Source organism: Pempheris klunzingeri, chromosome 19 (assembly GCF_042242105.1).
Source record: "Pempheris klunzingeri isolate RE-2024b chromosome 19, fPemKlu1.hap1, whole genome shotgun sequence".
NCBI lineage: Eukaryota > Metazoa > Chordata > Actinopteri > Acropomatiformes > Pempheridae > Pempheris > Pempheris klunzingeri.
Window position 1 is genome coordinate 1,321,521 of NC_092030.1, and position 19,873 is coordinate 1,341,393.

The 19,873-nt window shown below is 45.7% G+C and overlaps 1 protein-coding gene across 2 annotated transcripts; it reads left to right on the plus strand.

Annotated features, from left to right (window-relative positions):
- Positions 1-17,202, plus strand: npdc1a (neural proliferation, differentiation and control, 1a). Of its 2 annotated transcripts, none has more exons than XM_070850564.1 (9): positions 1-339; positions 9,253-9,402; positions 15,236-15,349; positions 15,470-15,718; positions 15,865-15,931; positions 16,388-16,478; positions 16,593-16,672; positions 16,799-16,898; positions 17,033-17,202. In XM_070850564.1, the coding sequence occupies exons 1-9, from the start codon at positions 222-224 to the stop codon at positions 17,102-17,104; spliced, it is 1,041 nt and encodes a 346-aa protein (XP_070706665.1). In that variant the 5' UTR covers positions 1-221; the 3' UTR covers positions 17,105-17,202. The 2 variants fall into 2 exon arrangements, with proteins under 2 accessions (XP_070706665.1, XP_070706666.1); XM_070850565.1 differs by having other exon boundaries at positions 15,485-15,718.
- Positions 17,203-19,873: the final 2,671 nt, after the last annotated feature.

Sequence of the window (19,873 nt, forward strand, 5' to 3'; positions counted from 1 at the left end):
CTATCTTTAGCCCTGCTCTCCGGATTACGGTGCGCAGTGAGCGGTCAGGCTGAGCTTGGTGCGACCTGCTCGGCTTATCGCTGTGCGTACTTACCGCTGAGGCTCCCCGTCGGTCTGAAAACAACCACAACTACAACCGCAGAAAAGAGGAGACGTGATGGGGGAATGACAACAACCTGCGTCCCCGTCTGCGGTTCTCCGTCCCCGACTAGACCCCCAGGATGCCACCGCCGCCGCTGCTGCTCTCCTGCCCGCCGAGCGGACGCCGGCGCCGGGCCTCTGTGCTGCTGGTGGCCGCGGTGCTGCTGTGCGCCGTCCCTGTCGGTGCCAGCCTGCCAGGTAATGAACTCACACACACACCGATTGCCTCCACAGGTAAACTCATTTCCTGATATCCCGGGACTGTGTGGGTCAGTACCTGGTGGTCCCTACCTGACAGGAGCTTTATTATAACTCTAATTTAATCTGAGGAGGACTTTTGTGCGGTGTTTTATTCTCTGCTCTTGTTGCTGCTGGGTCAGTTTGGCTGAGGCTGAGGCTGAGGCTGAGGCTGAGGCTGGGACATGGTCTGGACAGGTTAAACAGGTAGAGCACGGGGAAAAGGCGAAGGTGGAAATTACACAAACTCCCTTCCTCCTCAGGCTCAAAGACTTTTATTTTGTGAACTAATGACCTGAGCAGCAGGTCAGATTTCATGAGTAATGATGGAAATAAGAATATTCTCATAAGATATCTCAGAAATAAAAGTGCAGAGAGTCACTGACAACAGCAGCGCTTCTTTAATCTGCTGTTTGAACTTCATGTTTGAATCTCTGTATTTTTTTAGTCAGGTTAGTAACTGGAGCATATTTGAGTGCAGTCTTATGCCTTAGTGTGTGTGTGTGTGTGTGTGTGTGTGTGTGTGTGTGTGTGTGTGTGTGTGTGTGTGTGATGATTGCTGTGTGCAGTGGAGATAATCTGCTTCTCAGCTTTTACCACAGAGACCCTGTGGGAGAACCAACAGCTGGACGCTCACATGCAATCTGTAGCCTTCATCTGAGACACACACACACACACACACACACACACACACACACACACACACACACACACACACACACACACACACACACACACACACACTGCCTTGTCCTGGACGCAGACCTGTGTGAATTTAATGAAATCAGGAGGCCATGTGGCAGGATGGAGGACGGAGAGGATGTGACGCAGCTGTTTCCAGTGATTTTCCACTTTGCATCTCGTCACAAATCTGAATTTCACCGATGCAAACCTCGCTGTTTTCCTCCCAAGAGTGCTGAAAAGCTAAACTGTGGGGAAAAAAGCTAATGTTTGGAGACGTGGAGGAGTTTTTCCAGCTTCAGTATGAAGTCATGGAGCTCATAGTGTCACCAGACACAAGCTCAGAACTCAACAACATGAGCAGTCGTAGTGTGATGCGTGATGCTTTTGACACCTGTTACACTTGAATGCAGCTTGTTTTTCACAGTGTGTGTGTGTGTGTGTCAGTGTGTGTGTGTCAGTGTGTGGGCTATTGTTCCCATGTGTTGTGTTTAAATAACAAGTCGAGGAGATTCAAGACATTTTCTTCACTCCAGTGTGACATAAGTCATCGCTGCATAAACCACCTGCGGAGGGATTTTATTGATCATAGCCACTCCACAGGCACTTTTTAAGCAAATGGCACTTAACCAAAGATCATTAAAACTCGTTGGAGGCATCTCCAGAAGCTCACAAAGCACATTCAGTGTCCACAGCGAGTTTCAGGGTGATCCTGCCGGAGTGTGACAACAGCATGAAGTGCATAGTAATCAGGTGGTTGATTCAGCAAACATCGACACACCATCATGTGCAAATATGCCAGGATGTTCTCACAGAACAGAAGGAGTCCAACACCTCCCTCTACTTATTATCATTATTACCTCAACGGGCAGAATTTGTTGTTTAATTTGAGCTCGGCACGCCACGACGACACTGTTTTCACTCAGATGTTTTGTTTGCATGTTCTCGCAGCTCTAATTTTAGCTTTTCTCTGTGGGTCATTGTTCTGCTGCCACCTTTTCAAATGTCAGGTTTGTCATTCACCAAACCCACACGGGACCGGAGCGATTACTATTCAGAGGGCCGCCGCCACCTCCTCCGGCCTTTTCTGCCACCAGGATTAAGATTTAACATTTTACATCCTCACTGTCTCTCTCTCACACACACACACACACACACACACACACACACACAGGTCTCAGCTTTTTCAATCACCTTTTTTTGTGCCCTGCAGCAAAACCCGTCATGTGTATTGTGTTGGAGCAGAGAACAGTCAGGGGGAAGGACACATTCCCTCTGCCAGCAGACATAAAGACCACCGAGTCGATGGTAATGATTCGTACCCCCACGGGTTCGGACATTAAGTGTATTTATGTATGAAATTAAAGGAGCAGCTGGGGCTTTTTCTCTTCCTTTGGGTTGGAGAGTGAGTCTGGCCTTTAATCTGAGAGCTGATTGGAGTGGGCCACGTCCTCCACCTCTGAAAGGTTCTGATGGGAAATCACTAAATCTGTCGTGTATTTTTCTGCCCTTAGTTTCATGTATTGCATGTGAACTCCAGGAAGTCATTTAGAAGATGCAGTTTGAAGCCAACAGGCGCTCGCTCTGGTTTTAAATGGATCCCTGTGGTGGCTTGTGTGGCGTTCATCCGGGACAGAGAGGGGAAATCAGCAGTTATACCGTGGAAACCATTGTTCTGAAATGACACAGCAGCCAGGAAAGACTTATCGATATTATTGATCGGGCCCATTGTGGGCCGTGTTGTCTCAATGTGGAGATCTTCCCTCTTTCTTTCTTTCTTTCTTTCTTTCTTCGGCGGCTCCTTGATTTGAGAGTGTGCTGTTGCTTCCAGACCTCTCCAGGAAATGAGAGGCCAACAATTAATCAACTTACAGAACGCTTACAGACATTAGACCGAGCCGGAGTCAGCACACTTCGGCTGGAATAAATCACGCTGTGCTCCTGCAGTTTTAGTACCGAGCTCAAACCGAGCTGTCGTGCCTTTTATTAACTCTCTTTTATTGAATCTTGTGATGGAACTTTAATACATCAGCGGTTCTGCATGCACACGTTTGCATCAGTGCGTAGCCACATCCTTACCAAGAATGACGGTATCTGTGAAACCTGGTTTAAACGGAAGCACCGGTGATCCGTCTGCTTTAGATAAGACAAGTGCCACAACTAACCATCACTGGTTAACATTGGTCAGTCACTCTGTCCAGAAAATGGTGAAAATATTTCCCATGATGACGTCCTCAAATGTCTACTTTTATCCATAATCCAAAAATAATCCGTTTACTTTCATAGCGGATTAAAGAAACCAGGAAATAGTCACATTTAAGAAGCTGGAATCAGAGAAATTTGACCTTTTTTTTTAAAAAAAATTAATCTATCACAGCAGGTGCTTTTGATAACATGACTCAGGTTAAAGAAAGAAAAAAAAGAAACCTGATTTTAAGGTAATTCTGAGCCAAAGAAACACTCAGTAAATGAATTAGCTCTAAAAACAATTGAAGTGTTGCAGCCAAAGCTTGATAAACACACGGCGAATGGAAAAGGAAATGAAAAAAGTAAATCAGGTAGGGGTTTTTTTTTTCTTACCGCATACTTGCTGCCACTGTCTAAATGTGTTTAACCTCTGTCCTGTTTGCTGCAGGGTGTGCTGCTCTGCTCCACTCTAGCGATGATCAAACACTGATTATCCCCTGTGTAATGGGACTCGTCATTGTCTGACATGACAGAATTTACTGCAACACAGAAGACAAATGACGCAGGGAGAGATAAGGCAGAGGAGGCACCACCCGCCTCGCTCTTCCACTAACTTAAAACCTACCGAGAATGACATTTTTTAATTCACTTCCTTTTTACCTTCATCTCTCCACACTTGCTCAAACACCAGTGTATTTCCTGCCTCAGCATTACAAAGCGTCTGCTCGTGTGTGTGTGTGTGTGTTAAACAGGTGCTAGGTCATGACCCATTTTCCACCAAGTGTGGCAGAAAATTTTACATTTAGGAGTCACTGCATCAGGTGGTGGTGGGAAACTACCAGCTAGACCACAGGGAGCATACACTGAAACTGATGATGCAGACGCTTTCCACACATTTAGTCATCGAATTCAGACTCGGGGCGTTCTGACACTGGTTTCTCAGAATTGAATCTACGTTTATGTGGCAGCTTTTTTCTGCTCGTTGATCTTACTGAGCATCCCATGGGGTGCTGTGCCCACTTAAATGATAAGTGCTTGTTTTAGCCACTGACAGACTGCTGTTCTAAGTGTCTGATAACATTGTTGAAAGGATCCTCACAGAGATAGACCTGGAAGATCCTCTTTGTTCAACGGCCACAATATCGCTCTCTTCAAAGCCACCAGACCCCATTGACAAAAACAGAAATTTTACATGGCCTTTCCCAGTCTACCGCTGTTGTGATCAGTTTTTTTATTTTTGTGTTATGGTATCACTTTGATGTTTCAAAGGGTTCGTTCGGATACTACACAATAACACAGACACACTAACCGATGGAGGCAGACCAGCAGACCAGCAGCTCCTGTGTTCTGCATGGTAAAATCCCTGTTTTAGTGAATGTAGTCTGGTGTGTGTGCAGAGAGCAGAGCTCGTCCCAGTTGGTGCCCATGAAAACAGAGCACCAGAAACATGCATTTGTTTTTGTGTCATTGAGAGTGAGGAGCACACACACACACACACACACACACGCACACACACACACACACACACACACACACACACACACACCCTTCATCCATGTCCAGTGAGGAGCACCAAGCAGAGCTCTTTAGCGTTTCCACTTGATTTGGAGTGTTTGGCTCACTTCCTGTCAGCTATCAGAGCGTCAGGAAACACACACAATAGGAGTGTGTGACCCTCCTGACCTCCCCATTTTCCTACATCCTGCCTAAATCCCACACACACACACACACACACAGAGTTACAGCCTGGGTGACATTTGTTGTATTGAATCTGTAGAACAGCTTGAAGGAGCACAAGTTGACAGAGACATGAAAGTGTGCGCTTGCTTGCTTTGTAAGTGTGTGTGTGTGTGTGTGTGTGTGTGTGTGTGTGTGTGTGAGAGAGAGAGTGTAGGTGTGTGTGAGAATGCCTCTGTTTGCCTCCCGGTTCGTCCTGGCAGAGCTGCTGCTGAACACACCGCCTGACAACAGCAGCAGCAGATGGTTGGGAAAGTCACTTTTCACTCGTTCCAAGGACTAGTTTCTGAATTGCATAATGTTTTTTCACACCTCCACCGTCTTCACTACCGAGTGACCTGATGTGCTGCAGGAACGTGGGCTCCGCTCCCGTTTCTCCTGTTTTGTATTTCTCCCCCCGTCTCCTTGATTGCGCTCTCTAATTAGCGGCATGCGCTGTGTGGGAGGGATGTTGATGCGAGGCCACCTCCTATGGCGGCTTGACATTCACTTCTGCAGCTCCTTTGTTTTGCTGTGAACTAGATTTGAGCGTCTTTGCTGTATTATTATCACGATGAGCATCTTTATTGGTTCAGCTGTGTTCAGAAAAAGTGACATTATGGAAGTGTGAGTTTGGTAAAATAATAATAATGATTAAATCTAAGTGTCCTTTTCATCTGCTGGTTCACCAAAAGCATCCTGCAGCAGTGTAGTTAAAACAGAAGGGTCGTCTGTTGGGGAATCGTAATGAAAGCAGATTTTGATGTGTCAGATTTTCACACCTGCTTTGCTTTTTCTCACCCTCTTTTTCTCACCACTGGCCTCCCTCACACACCCATAATGAAGCACCAGGTTTGCGTCTGATTGTGTGTCTTTGGGTTTATTCAGGCACTCGTGTGTGTGTGAGGAGAATAATTATCTGCTTTCATGCGACTGCAATTGGTTCCACCATATTAACTTCCCACGTAATGAATAACCGATAAAGTGCCGGCCAGGTGGAAAACACACAGAGCACATTTCTTTTTCTCACCGTCACACCGGGGATTAAATGCCTCTTCCCTTGTTTCTTAGACACCAGTGAGTCATGTGTATGCGGCAGGGTTTGCAAGTTGTCTTTTTTGTGTTGGGTGACACGTCGGGTCGGGACAGATCAGAGCGTAGATGTATCTCCACTGCAGAGCTGTTTGTCTGACATTAAAATGACGGCACCCGTGAACACATTGTTGTGTGTTAGAAAGCTTTCGTTCAACTCGTTTGTCCAAAAATGTGAGTGAAACTGACAGCTCTTCATAATGCAGTGAATAGATGTAATGAAAGAATCTGTCTCACAAGGCCCCTGACAGAGAGCCACTTTGGTCTTCAGATATTGTACTTTAAAGGATAACTCCAGTATTTTTAAATCTATTCTCTTTACAGATTTTGGGTTTGAAATGACTGGTAGGTTAAAAAAAGCTGGTCCAGCAGCTGAGAATGGTGTGTGACAGCATTATGGAAAGGATCCCTACAGAGAGAGACCTGGAACATCCTTTTGGTTTAACCACAAACAGCACACACACCAGACTACATTCACTAAAACAGGGATTTTACCATGCAGAACACAGGAGCTGCTGGTCTGCTGCTGCCTCGATCGGTTAGTGTGTTTGTGTTATTGCTTGTTACAGAAATATTATGTAGTATAGTGATACCATAACACAAAAATAAAAAACAGTGGTAGACTGGAAAATGCTGTGCAGAATTACTGTTATTGTCAGTGGGGTCTGGTGCTGCCCATGATGGTACTAATGATAATAATAATAATAATAATGAATAATCATGCTCTGATTTAAACTTCTATTCAAGAACCTCCTCTTCTTGGGCGACTTCCAACAGAGATATAAACAAGATATCTGTAATAGTTTCACTGTGGATGGATGGATAAAGTCACACTGAAGTAGTTTACAGGAGGAAAAACACTGATTCAGTCTTATTTTGAGTAAATCAGTGTTTTTTTGCATGGAGTCTTGCACAGTCTTATATGTGGCGTGTACACGTGCACGAAGAACGAGTCCCTCTCCAGGCTGAGGTCATGTGACTGAAATCAATAAGAACACGTGGAAAGATCAGAGAGACGGTTTGATACCTGGAGGGAAATGAAAAGGAAGACACGTGGCAGGTAAAAATAGAAGCCACGGCGACTGAGGGAGGAAGAGGAGAGACAGTAATGAAGAGAGTGATCAATGTTGGATGGGATCAGGAATGAGAGCACATGAGCATTGTACACTCACTGGGATGTGGAATAACTTGGCAACGTGGCCGAGAAGATGAGGAGGCAATTAAACGTGGCGGCGACGGTCGCTAGGCCGCAGGAACGTGACTTTAAACATCAACCAGCCATCAAAGTGTCTACCTGCACGTCAGTATTGTGGGGAAATGGATTGATGGCACGAATTAAAGCCTTTTCTACCCGTAAAAACAGCAAATAAACCATGAGAATTATCAGAAATACTCATGAGCTGCTCTTCATTGTATCTGTGACACAAACAGGAAAACACGGCGTCTCAGATTACACCTGCGTCACTCCCCGAGGCCGACCGTGTGTGTGTGTGTGTGTGTGTGTGTGTGTGTGCCCGCCTCCTGATGTGTAGACAACACATGGGTGTGTATTTGTCTTCCTATCTATTCATCAAAAATCTTTTCCTGTAAATGGGACCATAATTGACTACATGAACATCCTGCTGTGCTGAAGAAGACTGTAAACTAGAGACTGAGAGCAGAAACTGTTCACTGAGCTGATAAACCAGGAGAGAAGTCTCCTCTTTCTCTTATAGACTTACATACAACCAGAGGCCTTTTTGCAGCCCTGCAGACCCAGAGGCCTCGTCCACCTCCTCTTACAGTCTATGGTTTGTGCAGGAAGGGGCTTAGGACGGAGGGGGGGGAGCTTCTGGCTTGTTTTGCCTTTTCCAGAGAACTGCCTCCTGCAGCTGTAATCGTCAAAATCTATTTTGTTGGTTTCATTTCTCTGATTCCAGCTTCTTAAATATGAATATTTTCTGCTCTCTTTCCTCCTTGATGATCTTTGAGTTGTGGACAAAACATTAACACATTAACGACGTCAGCTTGGACTTTACAAAACACTGATTGACATTTTTTATTTGACCATTTTCTGAACCAAACAACCAATCGATTAATTGAGAAACTGATCAACAGATTAACTGATTCTCATTAAAGAATTAAAAACCGTGCTCAACATGACGTTTTTGGTGCGTCATGAAGTAACCTATAAAACAACACACGAGTGCAGAATAAATGCACAGATTTAGATTAAAAGTGATGATTAAATTATCACACATAAGTCAGACAGAGCAGCAGCAGCAGCAGCAGCAGAAGTGTAGATGATGTATGTGTGGATGATAATAACACACTAAGCATGCACACAGGCACAGAGGGCAGTGGCGGCCCCCTGCTGCCCCTCGTCCCTGGTGTTACAGGCTGAGCTGCCGTAGAGGTCAGGGAGTCTCTCATCTTATGGAGCGATTGGAAAACAGTGGTTGAGGAATGAGGAAACAGAAAAACAAAGAAGTCATTAATGAATAAAGGCCTGTTTAATATCTCTTTAAGGTCTTTAAAACCTGTCAGCTGCACACATGAGCAGCCCTGACCTCTGAGAAAACACCAGGTTCATCCGCTCTCTTCCTCCTTTCATCCCCTCCTGTCTGTTATTACCGCCATCGACCCCCGCTGTGCCGTTCAAGCTGTGCGGCTCTGCTGGGCTCATTATCCGCTCTCAGAGCTCCACCTGCCCTCCGCTACCAAACACACCTGCTGGTTCTGTGACCCACTTCCTGCTTTGTTTGTATGTCAGGCTGAGTGTGTGTGTTTTTGTGTTAAAGCAGTGAAATCAGGTCAGCTGATTATCTAACCTGCTCCGTGAGAGAGCACTCTTTACTTTGGTTGAACCTGACTCGCTCTGCCAAACAGGTGGAGCTGGCCTCATTGTGTAATGCAGAAAATGATTAGAAATGCACCTTTGTTACTGTCCAGGCCTCTGACGCAGCTCGCCCCTGTGGGAGCCACGGTGAGGCTTCAGCCAAACGCTGCTGTGCAGACCTGAGTGAAGCTGTGATATAACTCTGACCCGGCAGGCTCTCTGTTCCAGGGCACACGTCTCGTCTCTGAATGGGGCCGAAGAGCCGACACGTCAGCTGTAAAGTTGAAGCATCTCCTACTGAGAGCGTTTCTTTCAGCTGCCTCTAATGAACCCGTCTCTCTCTCTGTCTCTCTCTGTCTCTCTCTGTCTCTCTGACCCAGCTGGCAGTAAGTGCCCTCTCCATATAGACTGTGCCAATGAGGGACGCCACTTCTGCAAGCCTGGCTCCTCCCACTGTGGCCCCTGCCTCACGCCACTGGAGGAGAACGAGGAAGGACGCTGCATGGCGAAGAGGAGGCACCATCAGCACGGTATGGAAAAATATCACACACACACACACACACACACACACACAGGCTCAGTTCTGCACAAAGCGATTCATGGAGAAACACGGTTATTCTGAGTACATCCTGAACTCCAGTGGTAGTTCTGTAGTTGTACTGACTCACTCAGTCTCCTCCTTCACATCTTCTCTGTCCAGCTGCTCTCTGTATCTCTGCTGCCTCCATCTCTCTCCTCCTCCTTAATATTACCTATTGATTCTGTGCCCCCCCCTCCCTCCCCTCCCCGTCACCTCCCATGTCTGAGTCTTAGTTTGATCTCTTTATTCCTTCACCCTGTCAGTGTCTCCTCCAGTTCTTTCCCCCCTCTGTATATCTGACAACTACAGTCTGATCCTCTGTGTTTTTAATCCACCCCTGCTGTGTCTGCAGCACACACACACACACACACACACACACACACACACACACACACACACATCCACACTGGCGGCTTTAATCACTTAGATGACATGCATCTCTCTCTCTCTCTCTCTGTTGCCCTTCATCTCCATCACTGAATGTAATGTCGTTCTATGAAAGAGCCAAGCTGTGAAAAGAAATCTTATTTTCCTCGTTTCCACGTCGCGGCGGCTCACTGCTGGCACGTACACCATGTTTCAAGACGCCGCTGCAGAAATTAGAGAGAGAGATGGAAACGTCTCGTGTCTGTTGGAGCACACTGGCTCTGCACAAATGTGTGTGTGTGTGTGTGAGAGAGAGAGAGAGAGAGTGTGTATCTACGCCTGTTGGTGGGCATGTGTGTGTTCTCTGCAGGATTAATAATTTAGATGGGTCTGCGGCAGGAGAGGATACGGTGCAAACTTGGCTCAAATTATTGGCGGCAGCATCAGAGAGAGGAGTAAACATGAGAGGGAGGAGAGACAAGAGTGTGAGGACGGAGAGGGAGAGAAAAGGTCACGTCGTGCAGCAGAGGAGAGGGTTTTCATTAGTGTTTGTTCTGTGGAGCATCTTCCCGGCTCTGATCGTGTGCATTTTTCCATATGAAGAGTCAACATGTGCGAGGCTGTCGTGTGTTTGTGGTTCTGTGAGTCCAGCACATCCCTCGGCCTCGGATAAGCCCCCTAAAGTGGTTACATAAACTCCCGAGACGCCACAGAACACAGTGATCTGCACGGGAGGCCGACTCTGTCTCTCTCTGTCACACTCAAAACGGACCAATGAACTGCCTACAGTCTCGCTCTCCTTAATCCACCACATTTGGTGTATTTGGTTTGTCGGGGGGGCCTCACCGCATCAAAACACAATAAAGAGCTGCGATTCAGCTGCTGCCGTGGTTTGGCAGCAGATTACACCTCTGAATCCACTCACTTCTGGGGAGACGTGGTCGGTTTTCTGGACTAAACAGATTTTATAACACCGTAGTGACAAAATACACATTTTCAAACCTGAATGTGTGATTTGCTCAGAATAAATCCGTTCTTTCTCTCTTGTTTTCAGCAAGTTTGAGTGAGGAAATATCTCCATTTGTTCCTCTAATTCAATTTCCAACCGCAGTTCTGAAAAGTCACATATCATCATCATCATCATCATCATCATCATCATGCTGACTCACTGGCTCGGCAGCGTGGCTTCTGCTGTTTTATAGAATAATCACAGTGAGGAAATGTACGTGTTTCATAGGTCCCACGTTCTGCTGCTGTTTTCAAGCTTGTACTTGTATTTGGAGGTCCTACTAGAGCAGGTTTGCACAGTTTAATGATCAAAACACACGTTTTAGAAGAACAGAAACACGTGTTTGTGTTACTGGTGAGGAAAAGGAGAGAAAGGGTGAGAGGACGGTCTCTTCTCATAGTTTGGTGGTCTGGAGACACAACAGGGACTCGTGTTCATGTGGAGAAGGAAGTGGCTCGATGTGTGCAGGATGCAGCCATGTCCTCAGAGTAAAGCAAGGTGATGAAACATGAAACACCAGCCAGGATTTCACCTGGTCAGCCTCCTCTGGCTGCCTGCAGCGAGTCACATCACCTTCAGAGGCCTGGACATGTTGTGTGAGGCTGCTGTAACAGACATTAGGCTCAGTGGTCCATCATAAGTATAGAGATTAATTATATTCTCTGTCATACATCATTATACTTCTGTGGCCTTGCACTGGTCGGTTTGTTCAAAGCTTGATTGCATGTAAATTTCAAGGCTGAAAAGAGTCTGTATGGGAAGGTCTAGTGCTTCATGCTCTCAGGATGAGAGTGCACAGCAGGAGAACAGGTGAGGCAGCACTTTTTATTGGAAGTAGGACCTGCTTGTGTTTGACATGAAGGCGTGCACTGCCATTGGTAAACATGCAGCCGGCTCTGCCTGTAAGCTGTGTCCTTTGTTCAGACGCACACACTGTGGATGCTATGTGTTCTTTATGTCTCCATGTAGCCTGATGCTTTCTGTCTCTCCTGCAGCTCTCTCACATCCACACGTGAAGACAAACACAAACTGGACGTGTTTATAGTTTTTACATCATGTAGAGTTCGACGGAGCACTCAACAAGCTGTAGCCACCAGCTGTCGGAGGCTCAGCGACGACATGCAGCATGAACAAATATCCTGCAGCCGTTTGAGTTGGTGACACCGAGTTCAGATCATCAAACCGACCCATAGAGAGAGAGAGCAGAGAAACAAACATTGTTTTATAGCCCTTCAGCGATGGAGCCAGTTCTCTAACAAGGCACTCAGCTGAGATCACTACGGTCTCACGTCAAAGTTATTATGTTACTAGCTATTATTCCCCTTTGTACCACTAATCCAGACAGACAGACAGTCTCCTTCACTTCTGGTCCTCCTCTCTCCAGCGTCAACGTACGCCACCTGTGAGCAGGATGAGTAACAGCAGGGGTGAGGAAAGAGGCTGTTTCTGTGGTTTAGATTCAATAATAATGATAATAAACTTTATTAAACAGCACCTTTTGCACATTAAACGTAGCTCAAAGTGCAAAATAACATTAATTTTATAAAAAACAAGACATACGAAGTGAAATGTACCAATAAATAATGATAAAACAACAAAATAGATAAAAACAATGTTAAAAAGGAAAAGAATTTAAAAGCAAGATCATGAAAATAATTCCTAAACTGTTTCTTATGACCATCATACAATGAAATAGATAAAACAATATTAAAAAGGTAAATCTGATTAAAAGCCTCAATCTCGAGCTGTTTTTTAAAACTGTCAGCAGAAGTTTTGAGAGACTGATGATGTTAACATCTGTGATCAGTGACAGTTTTAGTTATTAAAACTGTGAGTACGTTTTATGATGAATTATGTGAGTTGTATTGAATGAATTGTGTATTTTCTCTTGGATATTCAGCTTTTTCACTTCACTTTGGAAAAACAACAGTGTTGTTATATTTCCAACGCTGAAGAAAAGAAGACTGACTCACCCTCGGTGGTTTATTGCACACTGTAGATTGTTTCACGGTTAACGGTTAACGGTTTATTGAAGGTTTGAGGGACATTTCCTACATTGGCTCGGTGCTCTGCAGTCAGCTGTGACTAACTTTTTACAGCAGACAGGTGGGAGGGTGACTCACTGCCGCCGTTAAAAGGTTCACCAACTCACTGACTTCTCATTTCAAAATGACATTTTAACTGAGATCCACTCCTTCATTCTCAGACTAACTAATAAAGCAGATACGGGTTTGTTTAAACGGTGACCTTTCTGGACGCCTCCCTCCAAACAGTGAGGACAGAGCACTTTAATGAGGAACACCTGAGACCGGCCCTCTTAGGATCATGTCAGCTGAAGTCTCTCACGCCTCCTTTTACTCACCCCATGTTTTATTTGCCCCACTAGAGGGCAGCAGGACACACTGAGGACACACACTCTGCATCAGCTCCAACACATTAACAGCTGACTGACACAATATTAGACATTCAGGTTGCTTATTTCTCAGTTAATTTGTTATTTATTTGCTGTTCAAGTAACAAATAACTGATTTCACAATAATCTGAAATATATAGTTGGATGTAATGTAAAGCCAGATGTTGTAAACCGCTGGCTGATGTTTTAGCCTGGTTTGTATGGTGTTTCTCATCAGAGAGCTTTAGGTTCTTCAGAGGGTTTTATTTTTGTTTTTTGATTTAATCTAGTGTCAATTTAAATTGTCTTGTTGCATTGAGACGTTTGCACAAGTGTACTAGTTTTTAATGATGATATTTTTCCAAACAGCATGACTGAAATACAGTTAATACTAAAATACACAATAATAGATAAGGAGATGACTGCATTTAGAATACAATTTATGAAACAGGAACTTGAGAAAAGAAGGAACTGATCACTAGTGGGCTTTTAGAAGTTTTTAAAAAGGGGTATCGAGTGTGTGTGTGTGTGTGTGTGTGTGTGTGTGTGTGGTGGTTTGGGGAAGGGGAAAGAAATGGTGAATGGTTTTTAAGTGGGAAAGTGGATCAGCACAGATGTGTGTGTGTGCCCCTCCGCTCCTGTTGAGCTGTTTAGTGTTTGTTTGTTGTACCCCCCCCTCCCGCCCTCCCGCCCCCTGGGTGCCTCTCAAGAGGTTATGGGTCATTATCAAGCCGGTGACAAAACTCTCCTACACAGGGAGAGGTGTGCGTGCTTAGTCAGCGTGTGACAAACCACACACATACACAGTCAGCCTCAGTCCTGGGGATTTCCCTATAAATAAACACCGCCCATCCATTTTAACCCCCTCCCCCCCTGCAAACTTTAAACCAATCAGCACTGCAGAAATACCACAAATAAATCTCTCATCTTTTCTGAGCCTCCTGTTAAACCTGCATCAGCATGGTTGGAGCCCTCAGCCACCTGCAAAGTACAGATGGTGCACCCCGCCTCCACAGACACCTGCTATGGAGTGCACTAAATGGCCATTAGTGGAGGGGGGTAAGAAAAAAACAAAGCAGGCAGTGAAAGTGCTGGCGTGTCATATCATAGTCTTCAGCTGAGCCAGATGGCCGGCCTTCTGGGGCGAGAGTGACACTGTAATCATTAATGTAACGTGGGTGGCTGTAAAAACATGTCGATTTACCCACACGGGGCATTTATTTCAATTTAAATCAAATCAGCTGTTTGTGTGTTTGCTCCTGGATGCTGATTGGACCATTCTGCTTAATTCGCTTTTTATGTGAGCACCTGTTGCTGTTTTGTGTTTTTCATACTCTCAACTTGGCCCCGACGTGTTGCTGTCGTTCCAGCTTTGGGGGCAAACACCTCTGATCTGATATTTGTACTGAAACAGCACTTTGATCACCTCCATTAGCGGCAAGCTATGGGATCTATTGTGCATGTAGCAGCTGAAGCCCAGTGAAGCTGAGGTTTGGGTGATTGCTCCTGCCCCCCGCGGTGCTTCCTCCCCCGGCCACACACACACACACACACACACACACCATCGTCCGTGGTCGTCCTGGAGACGTCGGCAGCACTACAGGAATGCGGCCCTCTGTCTGGTCGTGAGGGCTGTTAACAACAGTTTAGTGTCGTCTCCTTTTTTATCCGTCCACAAACAAACGGCACACATGGACACGCTCCCTGTCCGCCACTGCAGAGGGCACAGAACCCCTGAAAACCCCCTGCAGAGGCCGGGGGCAGGCGTGTATACCAGGCTGAATCATGCTCGTGTGCCCTCTGTCTCTGCCTTGCTTACACACAATAAGCACACTTCACCTGCAGCTCCAAAGTCAAGCTCCTGTGGGCTCATCAAAGAAAAGTAGAGCTGATCAATCAGATCGATTAGTGGACTGACAGAAGGTCGGTGTCTCGGCTGTGAGGACTTTCTCGCACTTAAAGATGCTCAAACTGGAGTCGGTTTAATTAGAATCTCATCTCTCGTTTGTTCTTCAGGCAAAGTGAAAGTCTACCATGACCTGGATGAAGAGATCGATTACCTCCACTCTGTCATCGAAAAGCAGGAAGAGTCGGAGAGCAAACAGCAGAAGAAGCAACGTAAACACCCTGGTAAGAACCTGAGAGCAGCCATTATAGCTTTAGAAGTACCAAACGCTTCCTGTTTTGGCCTGAGGAATATAGATTGAGACGTGATCTTCTCCCTACATGTCCTCTAATTAACAATCTCAGCCTCTCTCCCTCCAGCTGCCGCTGCCTCCCAGGCGGACGTTAAGAAGAGCAAGACAGACGCCTCCAGACACAAACAGAAGAGCCAGATGAGCCCAGATGAGGCCCGTCATGCTACCACTCCAGCTCCCCAGCTCCCTACAGCTTCTGCCCTCCCTAACACACCGACCCCCCAGCCCAGGGCCACCGCGGCTGGGGGCCGAGCAGGTCCGGTAGCTGTTCCGGCACCTGGGAATGACAGCATCATCGTCAGTGAGTGTGATTTCATTTCTCCAGGCCTGTCGGCGTGTTTCTCTGCCTGTTCGCTGTTTTTAAGATGATTTTAGATGTGATTATATTTATCCCCCATGATAAATGTCCCACTCAGTATTTACCCCCCCCCCTGTCGTTTCCTGCAGTTATAATCTCGCTGTGCGTGGTGGTGGGCTCTGTGGCCGTGATCCTGGCTACTGTCTGCTTCGTCAAGTAAGTCTGGACACACAAAGTCAGGAGTGAAGCTACATTTGACCCCAGAGGAAACATCAGTGTTTTAAAACACAACACAGAAACCAGTTTTTAATCACATAAGAAAGCACATGAAGTCAGTCAGTGGAGGTTTTTCTCAGAAATGTACATTCAGAGTTTGTAAAGTTGAATGTTTTATGATGCTGGAAGACACATTATTACCTATTATTATAAGAGATGAATGATGATAAAGACATTACGACCAGTGGTGATCTGGTGGACTGCCGGTGGGTTTCTCATTCAGTTTCACCTTTTAAAACTCACAATTTAAATAATTTATTCGTCTTTATTACACTCACGTGACCCTTAAAACCAAAGCTCACTCCTATTTGCCGTCCCTGCTGTGAGCTCAGTGCATTTAAAGGAAGTTTAAGGCTGGAAAACAGGACTCATGAGACTCGTGGTGCCCCCCGACAGGTTGCAGAGAAAATCTCGTCTTGCTGAGAAGGTCGACTACCCTGCTTATGGAGGAGCGGACGTCCAACCTGCCACCGCCAACGGGACCTCGGTAACCTAACCGCTGCCGCTTGTTTAGTTTCCATTTCTCACTTCTTCTTCTGCAGTTACCACAAGGCGTTTCCGTATGTGTCGCCCACACGTCCTTCTTCTGCTCTGTCCTCAGGTGGGAGATAAGACTCTGGCCCACAGTGCTCAAATGTACCACTACCAACATCAGAAGCAGCAAATGCTCTCAGTGGGAAAGTATGTTTCTACACGCCACTCCCTCGCTTTCCCTTTTTTCCGTCTGTGGCTCATGATTTAAGATGTTCAACCACATCCTCTGACCTTGTCACCTCTTTGCCTTTACTTTTTTCTCTTCCGCTGCAGTCACAAACCTGAACAGAAAGTCCCTGACACCGAGGTCACGTCAGACGAAGAAGAAGTGGGAGGAGATTTCACAGTGTATGAGTGCCCCGGACTTGCACCGGTGGGTACACACACACACACACACACACACACACACACACACACACACACACACACACACACTCTCATATAAAACTGATCATTTCTGATGTTTTATGGCTGAAGATTCATTTATTTTTCTCCCCTCCTTCACAGACTGGAGAGATGGAAGTGAAGAACCCACTATTTGATGACTCAACTGTACATTATCAGGAGAATCAGAAGTGAATGCTGAACACACACACACACACACTCACACTCACACTCACTCACACTCACACACACACACACACTCACTCACACTCACACACACACACACACACACACACACACACACACACACACACTCACACACACACACACTCTCACACACACACTCACACATACTCACACACTCACACTCACACACACACACACACACACACACTCACACACACTCACACACACTCACACACACTCACACACACACACACACACTCACACACACTCACACACACACACACACACTCACACACACACACACACACACACACACACACACACACACACACACACTCACACACACACACACTCTCACACACACACTCACACATACTCACACACTCACACTCACACACACACACACACACACACACACACACTCACACTCACACACACACACACACACACACACACTCACACACACACACACTCTCACACACACACTCACACATACTCACACACTCACACTCACACACACACACACACACACACACACACTCACACACACTCACACACACACACACACACTCACACACACACACACACACACATGCATACAAGCCATTTCTCTTGACCTGACACTGCATGCATACAAACGGGGGCTCCTGGCAGAGGAGGAGGAGACTATTGGCCCTTTACTAAATCTGCCCTGAGTGCAGCTTTTAATAGTGTATGTTGGGTTCCTTGTTAATTTATTTCTGTCACTGTTTTGAAACATTCCCGTCTTTTAACACGACTCCTCCTGTATGTGTCCCTGTGGGTGTTTTGTCCTGTTCAAATGTTAAACTCTAATTTAAGATTTTCTCTCCTCTCCTTGTTATTTTCCTTTATTTCTGCAGCTATTTCCAAAGAATGTGACACAATAACAGACACGTGTGTGTGTGTGACACTCACACACACATACTTACACACATGGGCTGAGAAACAGGTGCCCTCCCTTGTTTTGTCATGCATAGCTAGTGGTTAAACCACATTCCTCACAGATACCCAGGAAACACTTTAAGTCAGATCTCTGTGATGCGTCTGCAACTCCCTCACACAACACAAACAAGGTTCAGCATTGAAAATGTTGCCGCTGGTGTTGTTAATTTTATTTTTGAGCTGCACATAAAGATTTTAAGATTATAGATGAAGTACTTGATGATGTGTGTTTGCATGGTTTGACTGTACCGTGTTTGAATCATGGCGATGCTTTGGCGGATCGCCGTGCCTCCTGTTTGTGTGCTGGAGGAGAAACGTACAGTAGAGTGACTTCTGAGCACTTGATTGAAACTGAAGGAGATGGGCTTCAGTGATGGACGTGAACATGGTGAATATCTGCTATCTTGTATTGTCACTCTTTCCTCTCTGTCCTCTCGTCCGTCCTGAGTCAACCCCGTGCTGCAAAATGTACATAGAAAGAGTGAAAGTGTTCACTTTTTATAGATATTTGTACATGCAGACCAAGGATTGGAATTAAAACTTTTTACCACACGTGAAGACGACTTTGTTCGGCCTTTTCCTTTCGTGGTGTTCATGTTTTTGACATTTAATACCTGTGCTGGTGAAGGTGCAGCGAAGGTCTTCAAGGACATCTGTGCAGCCAAACATTGTTTAAACCCACAAAACTTTGTTTTAAATTCTAGTGAAGATCCCAAATGTACCAAATGTTTCAGACTGACCTCTGGGTATAAAATGAAGCATGAAGACATTTGTAGAAATGTTCTGTTTGATTAAATACTGCTGCCATAAACACACAGAGTCTCATTTTGCTTAAGAGCTGAAACTAGTGGATCCAGAACATAGATGTGATATTTTATAAGAGAAGGAGGAAGCTCTGGTAGCTCACACACACACAGGTGGACACACAAGAAACAGAATGCACGAGATCGTACCTGATAAACTGTAATCAGTAGAGCACCATGGAGAACAATAAACCAGAGCTCTCTGCGTTCAGGTGAAAAACAAATGAATTAATTCTTGGAGCATCAGCGACAGGAAACAAGCTGATGCAGAACATGTGTGTGACCCTGTCAGACCTTAAAGCTTGAAGGAGAAATTAAAAGGAAACTTGATGTTAAGGTGTTACAGAGAGAAGTCTCATGGTCTTAAAACAGACTTTAGGTTAAAATACGTTTTGGGGAAACCTGTAAAATATTATATAAACTCTGAGACCTCTTTTCTCTATTTTTTTGTCAAAATGAGCAGATTTAAGTGCACATTTAGCAGAGCCTTGATAATAATTCCTCTCTGATGAACTCACACCTGTGACACATGACGTGCTGCCTGTCAGCCTCTAGCTGCCCTGACTTTCTGACTGAGTTGTCATGATCCTGTTTGACCTTGTTTTACCTTCAGGACACAAACGACTACACCCAGAAAGTGTGTGTGTGTGTGTGTGTGTGTGTGTTGGGGGTAGGGCAGAGAGAAGGCCTGCATGTGCCTCCATGTGGGTTTTGTGTATGTGGTTGTATGTGCGTGTGTTGGGGAGGGGGCGGCTCAGTCTCCTGTCCCCACTGAGCCATTAAAAGGCCTTTGTGCCGTTGGATGGAGGGCCGACGCAGCCATTGGCCCTCGGAAAAAAACCTGGGTGGGTGGAGGGTCTGTGAAGGTGGGTATCAAAGGCAAGGCCGTTAGGAAGAAAATCAAAAAGCCATCAGACTTGTTTGTGGGAGACGATGGTGCTGCTCAACAGGACGGGCAGTGTTTAGATTCCAGCGTTATTACTTTATCAAACCAGTCACTTTAATTGCAGTG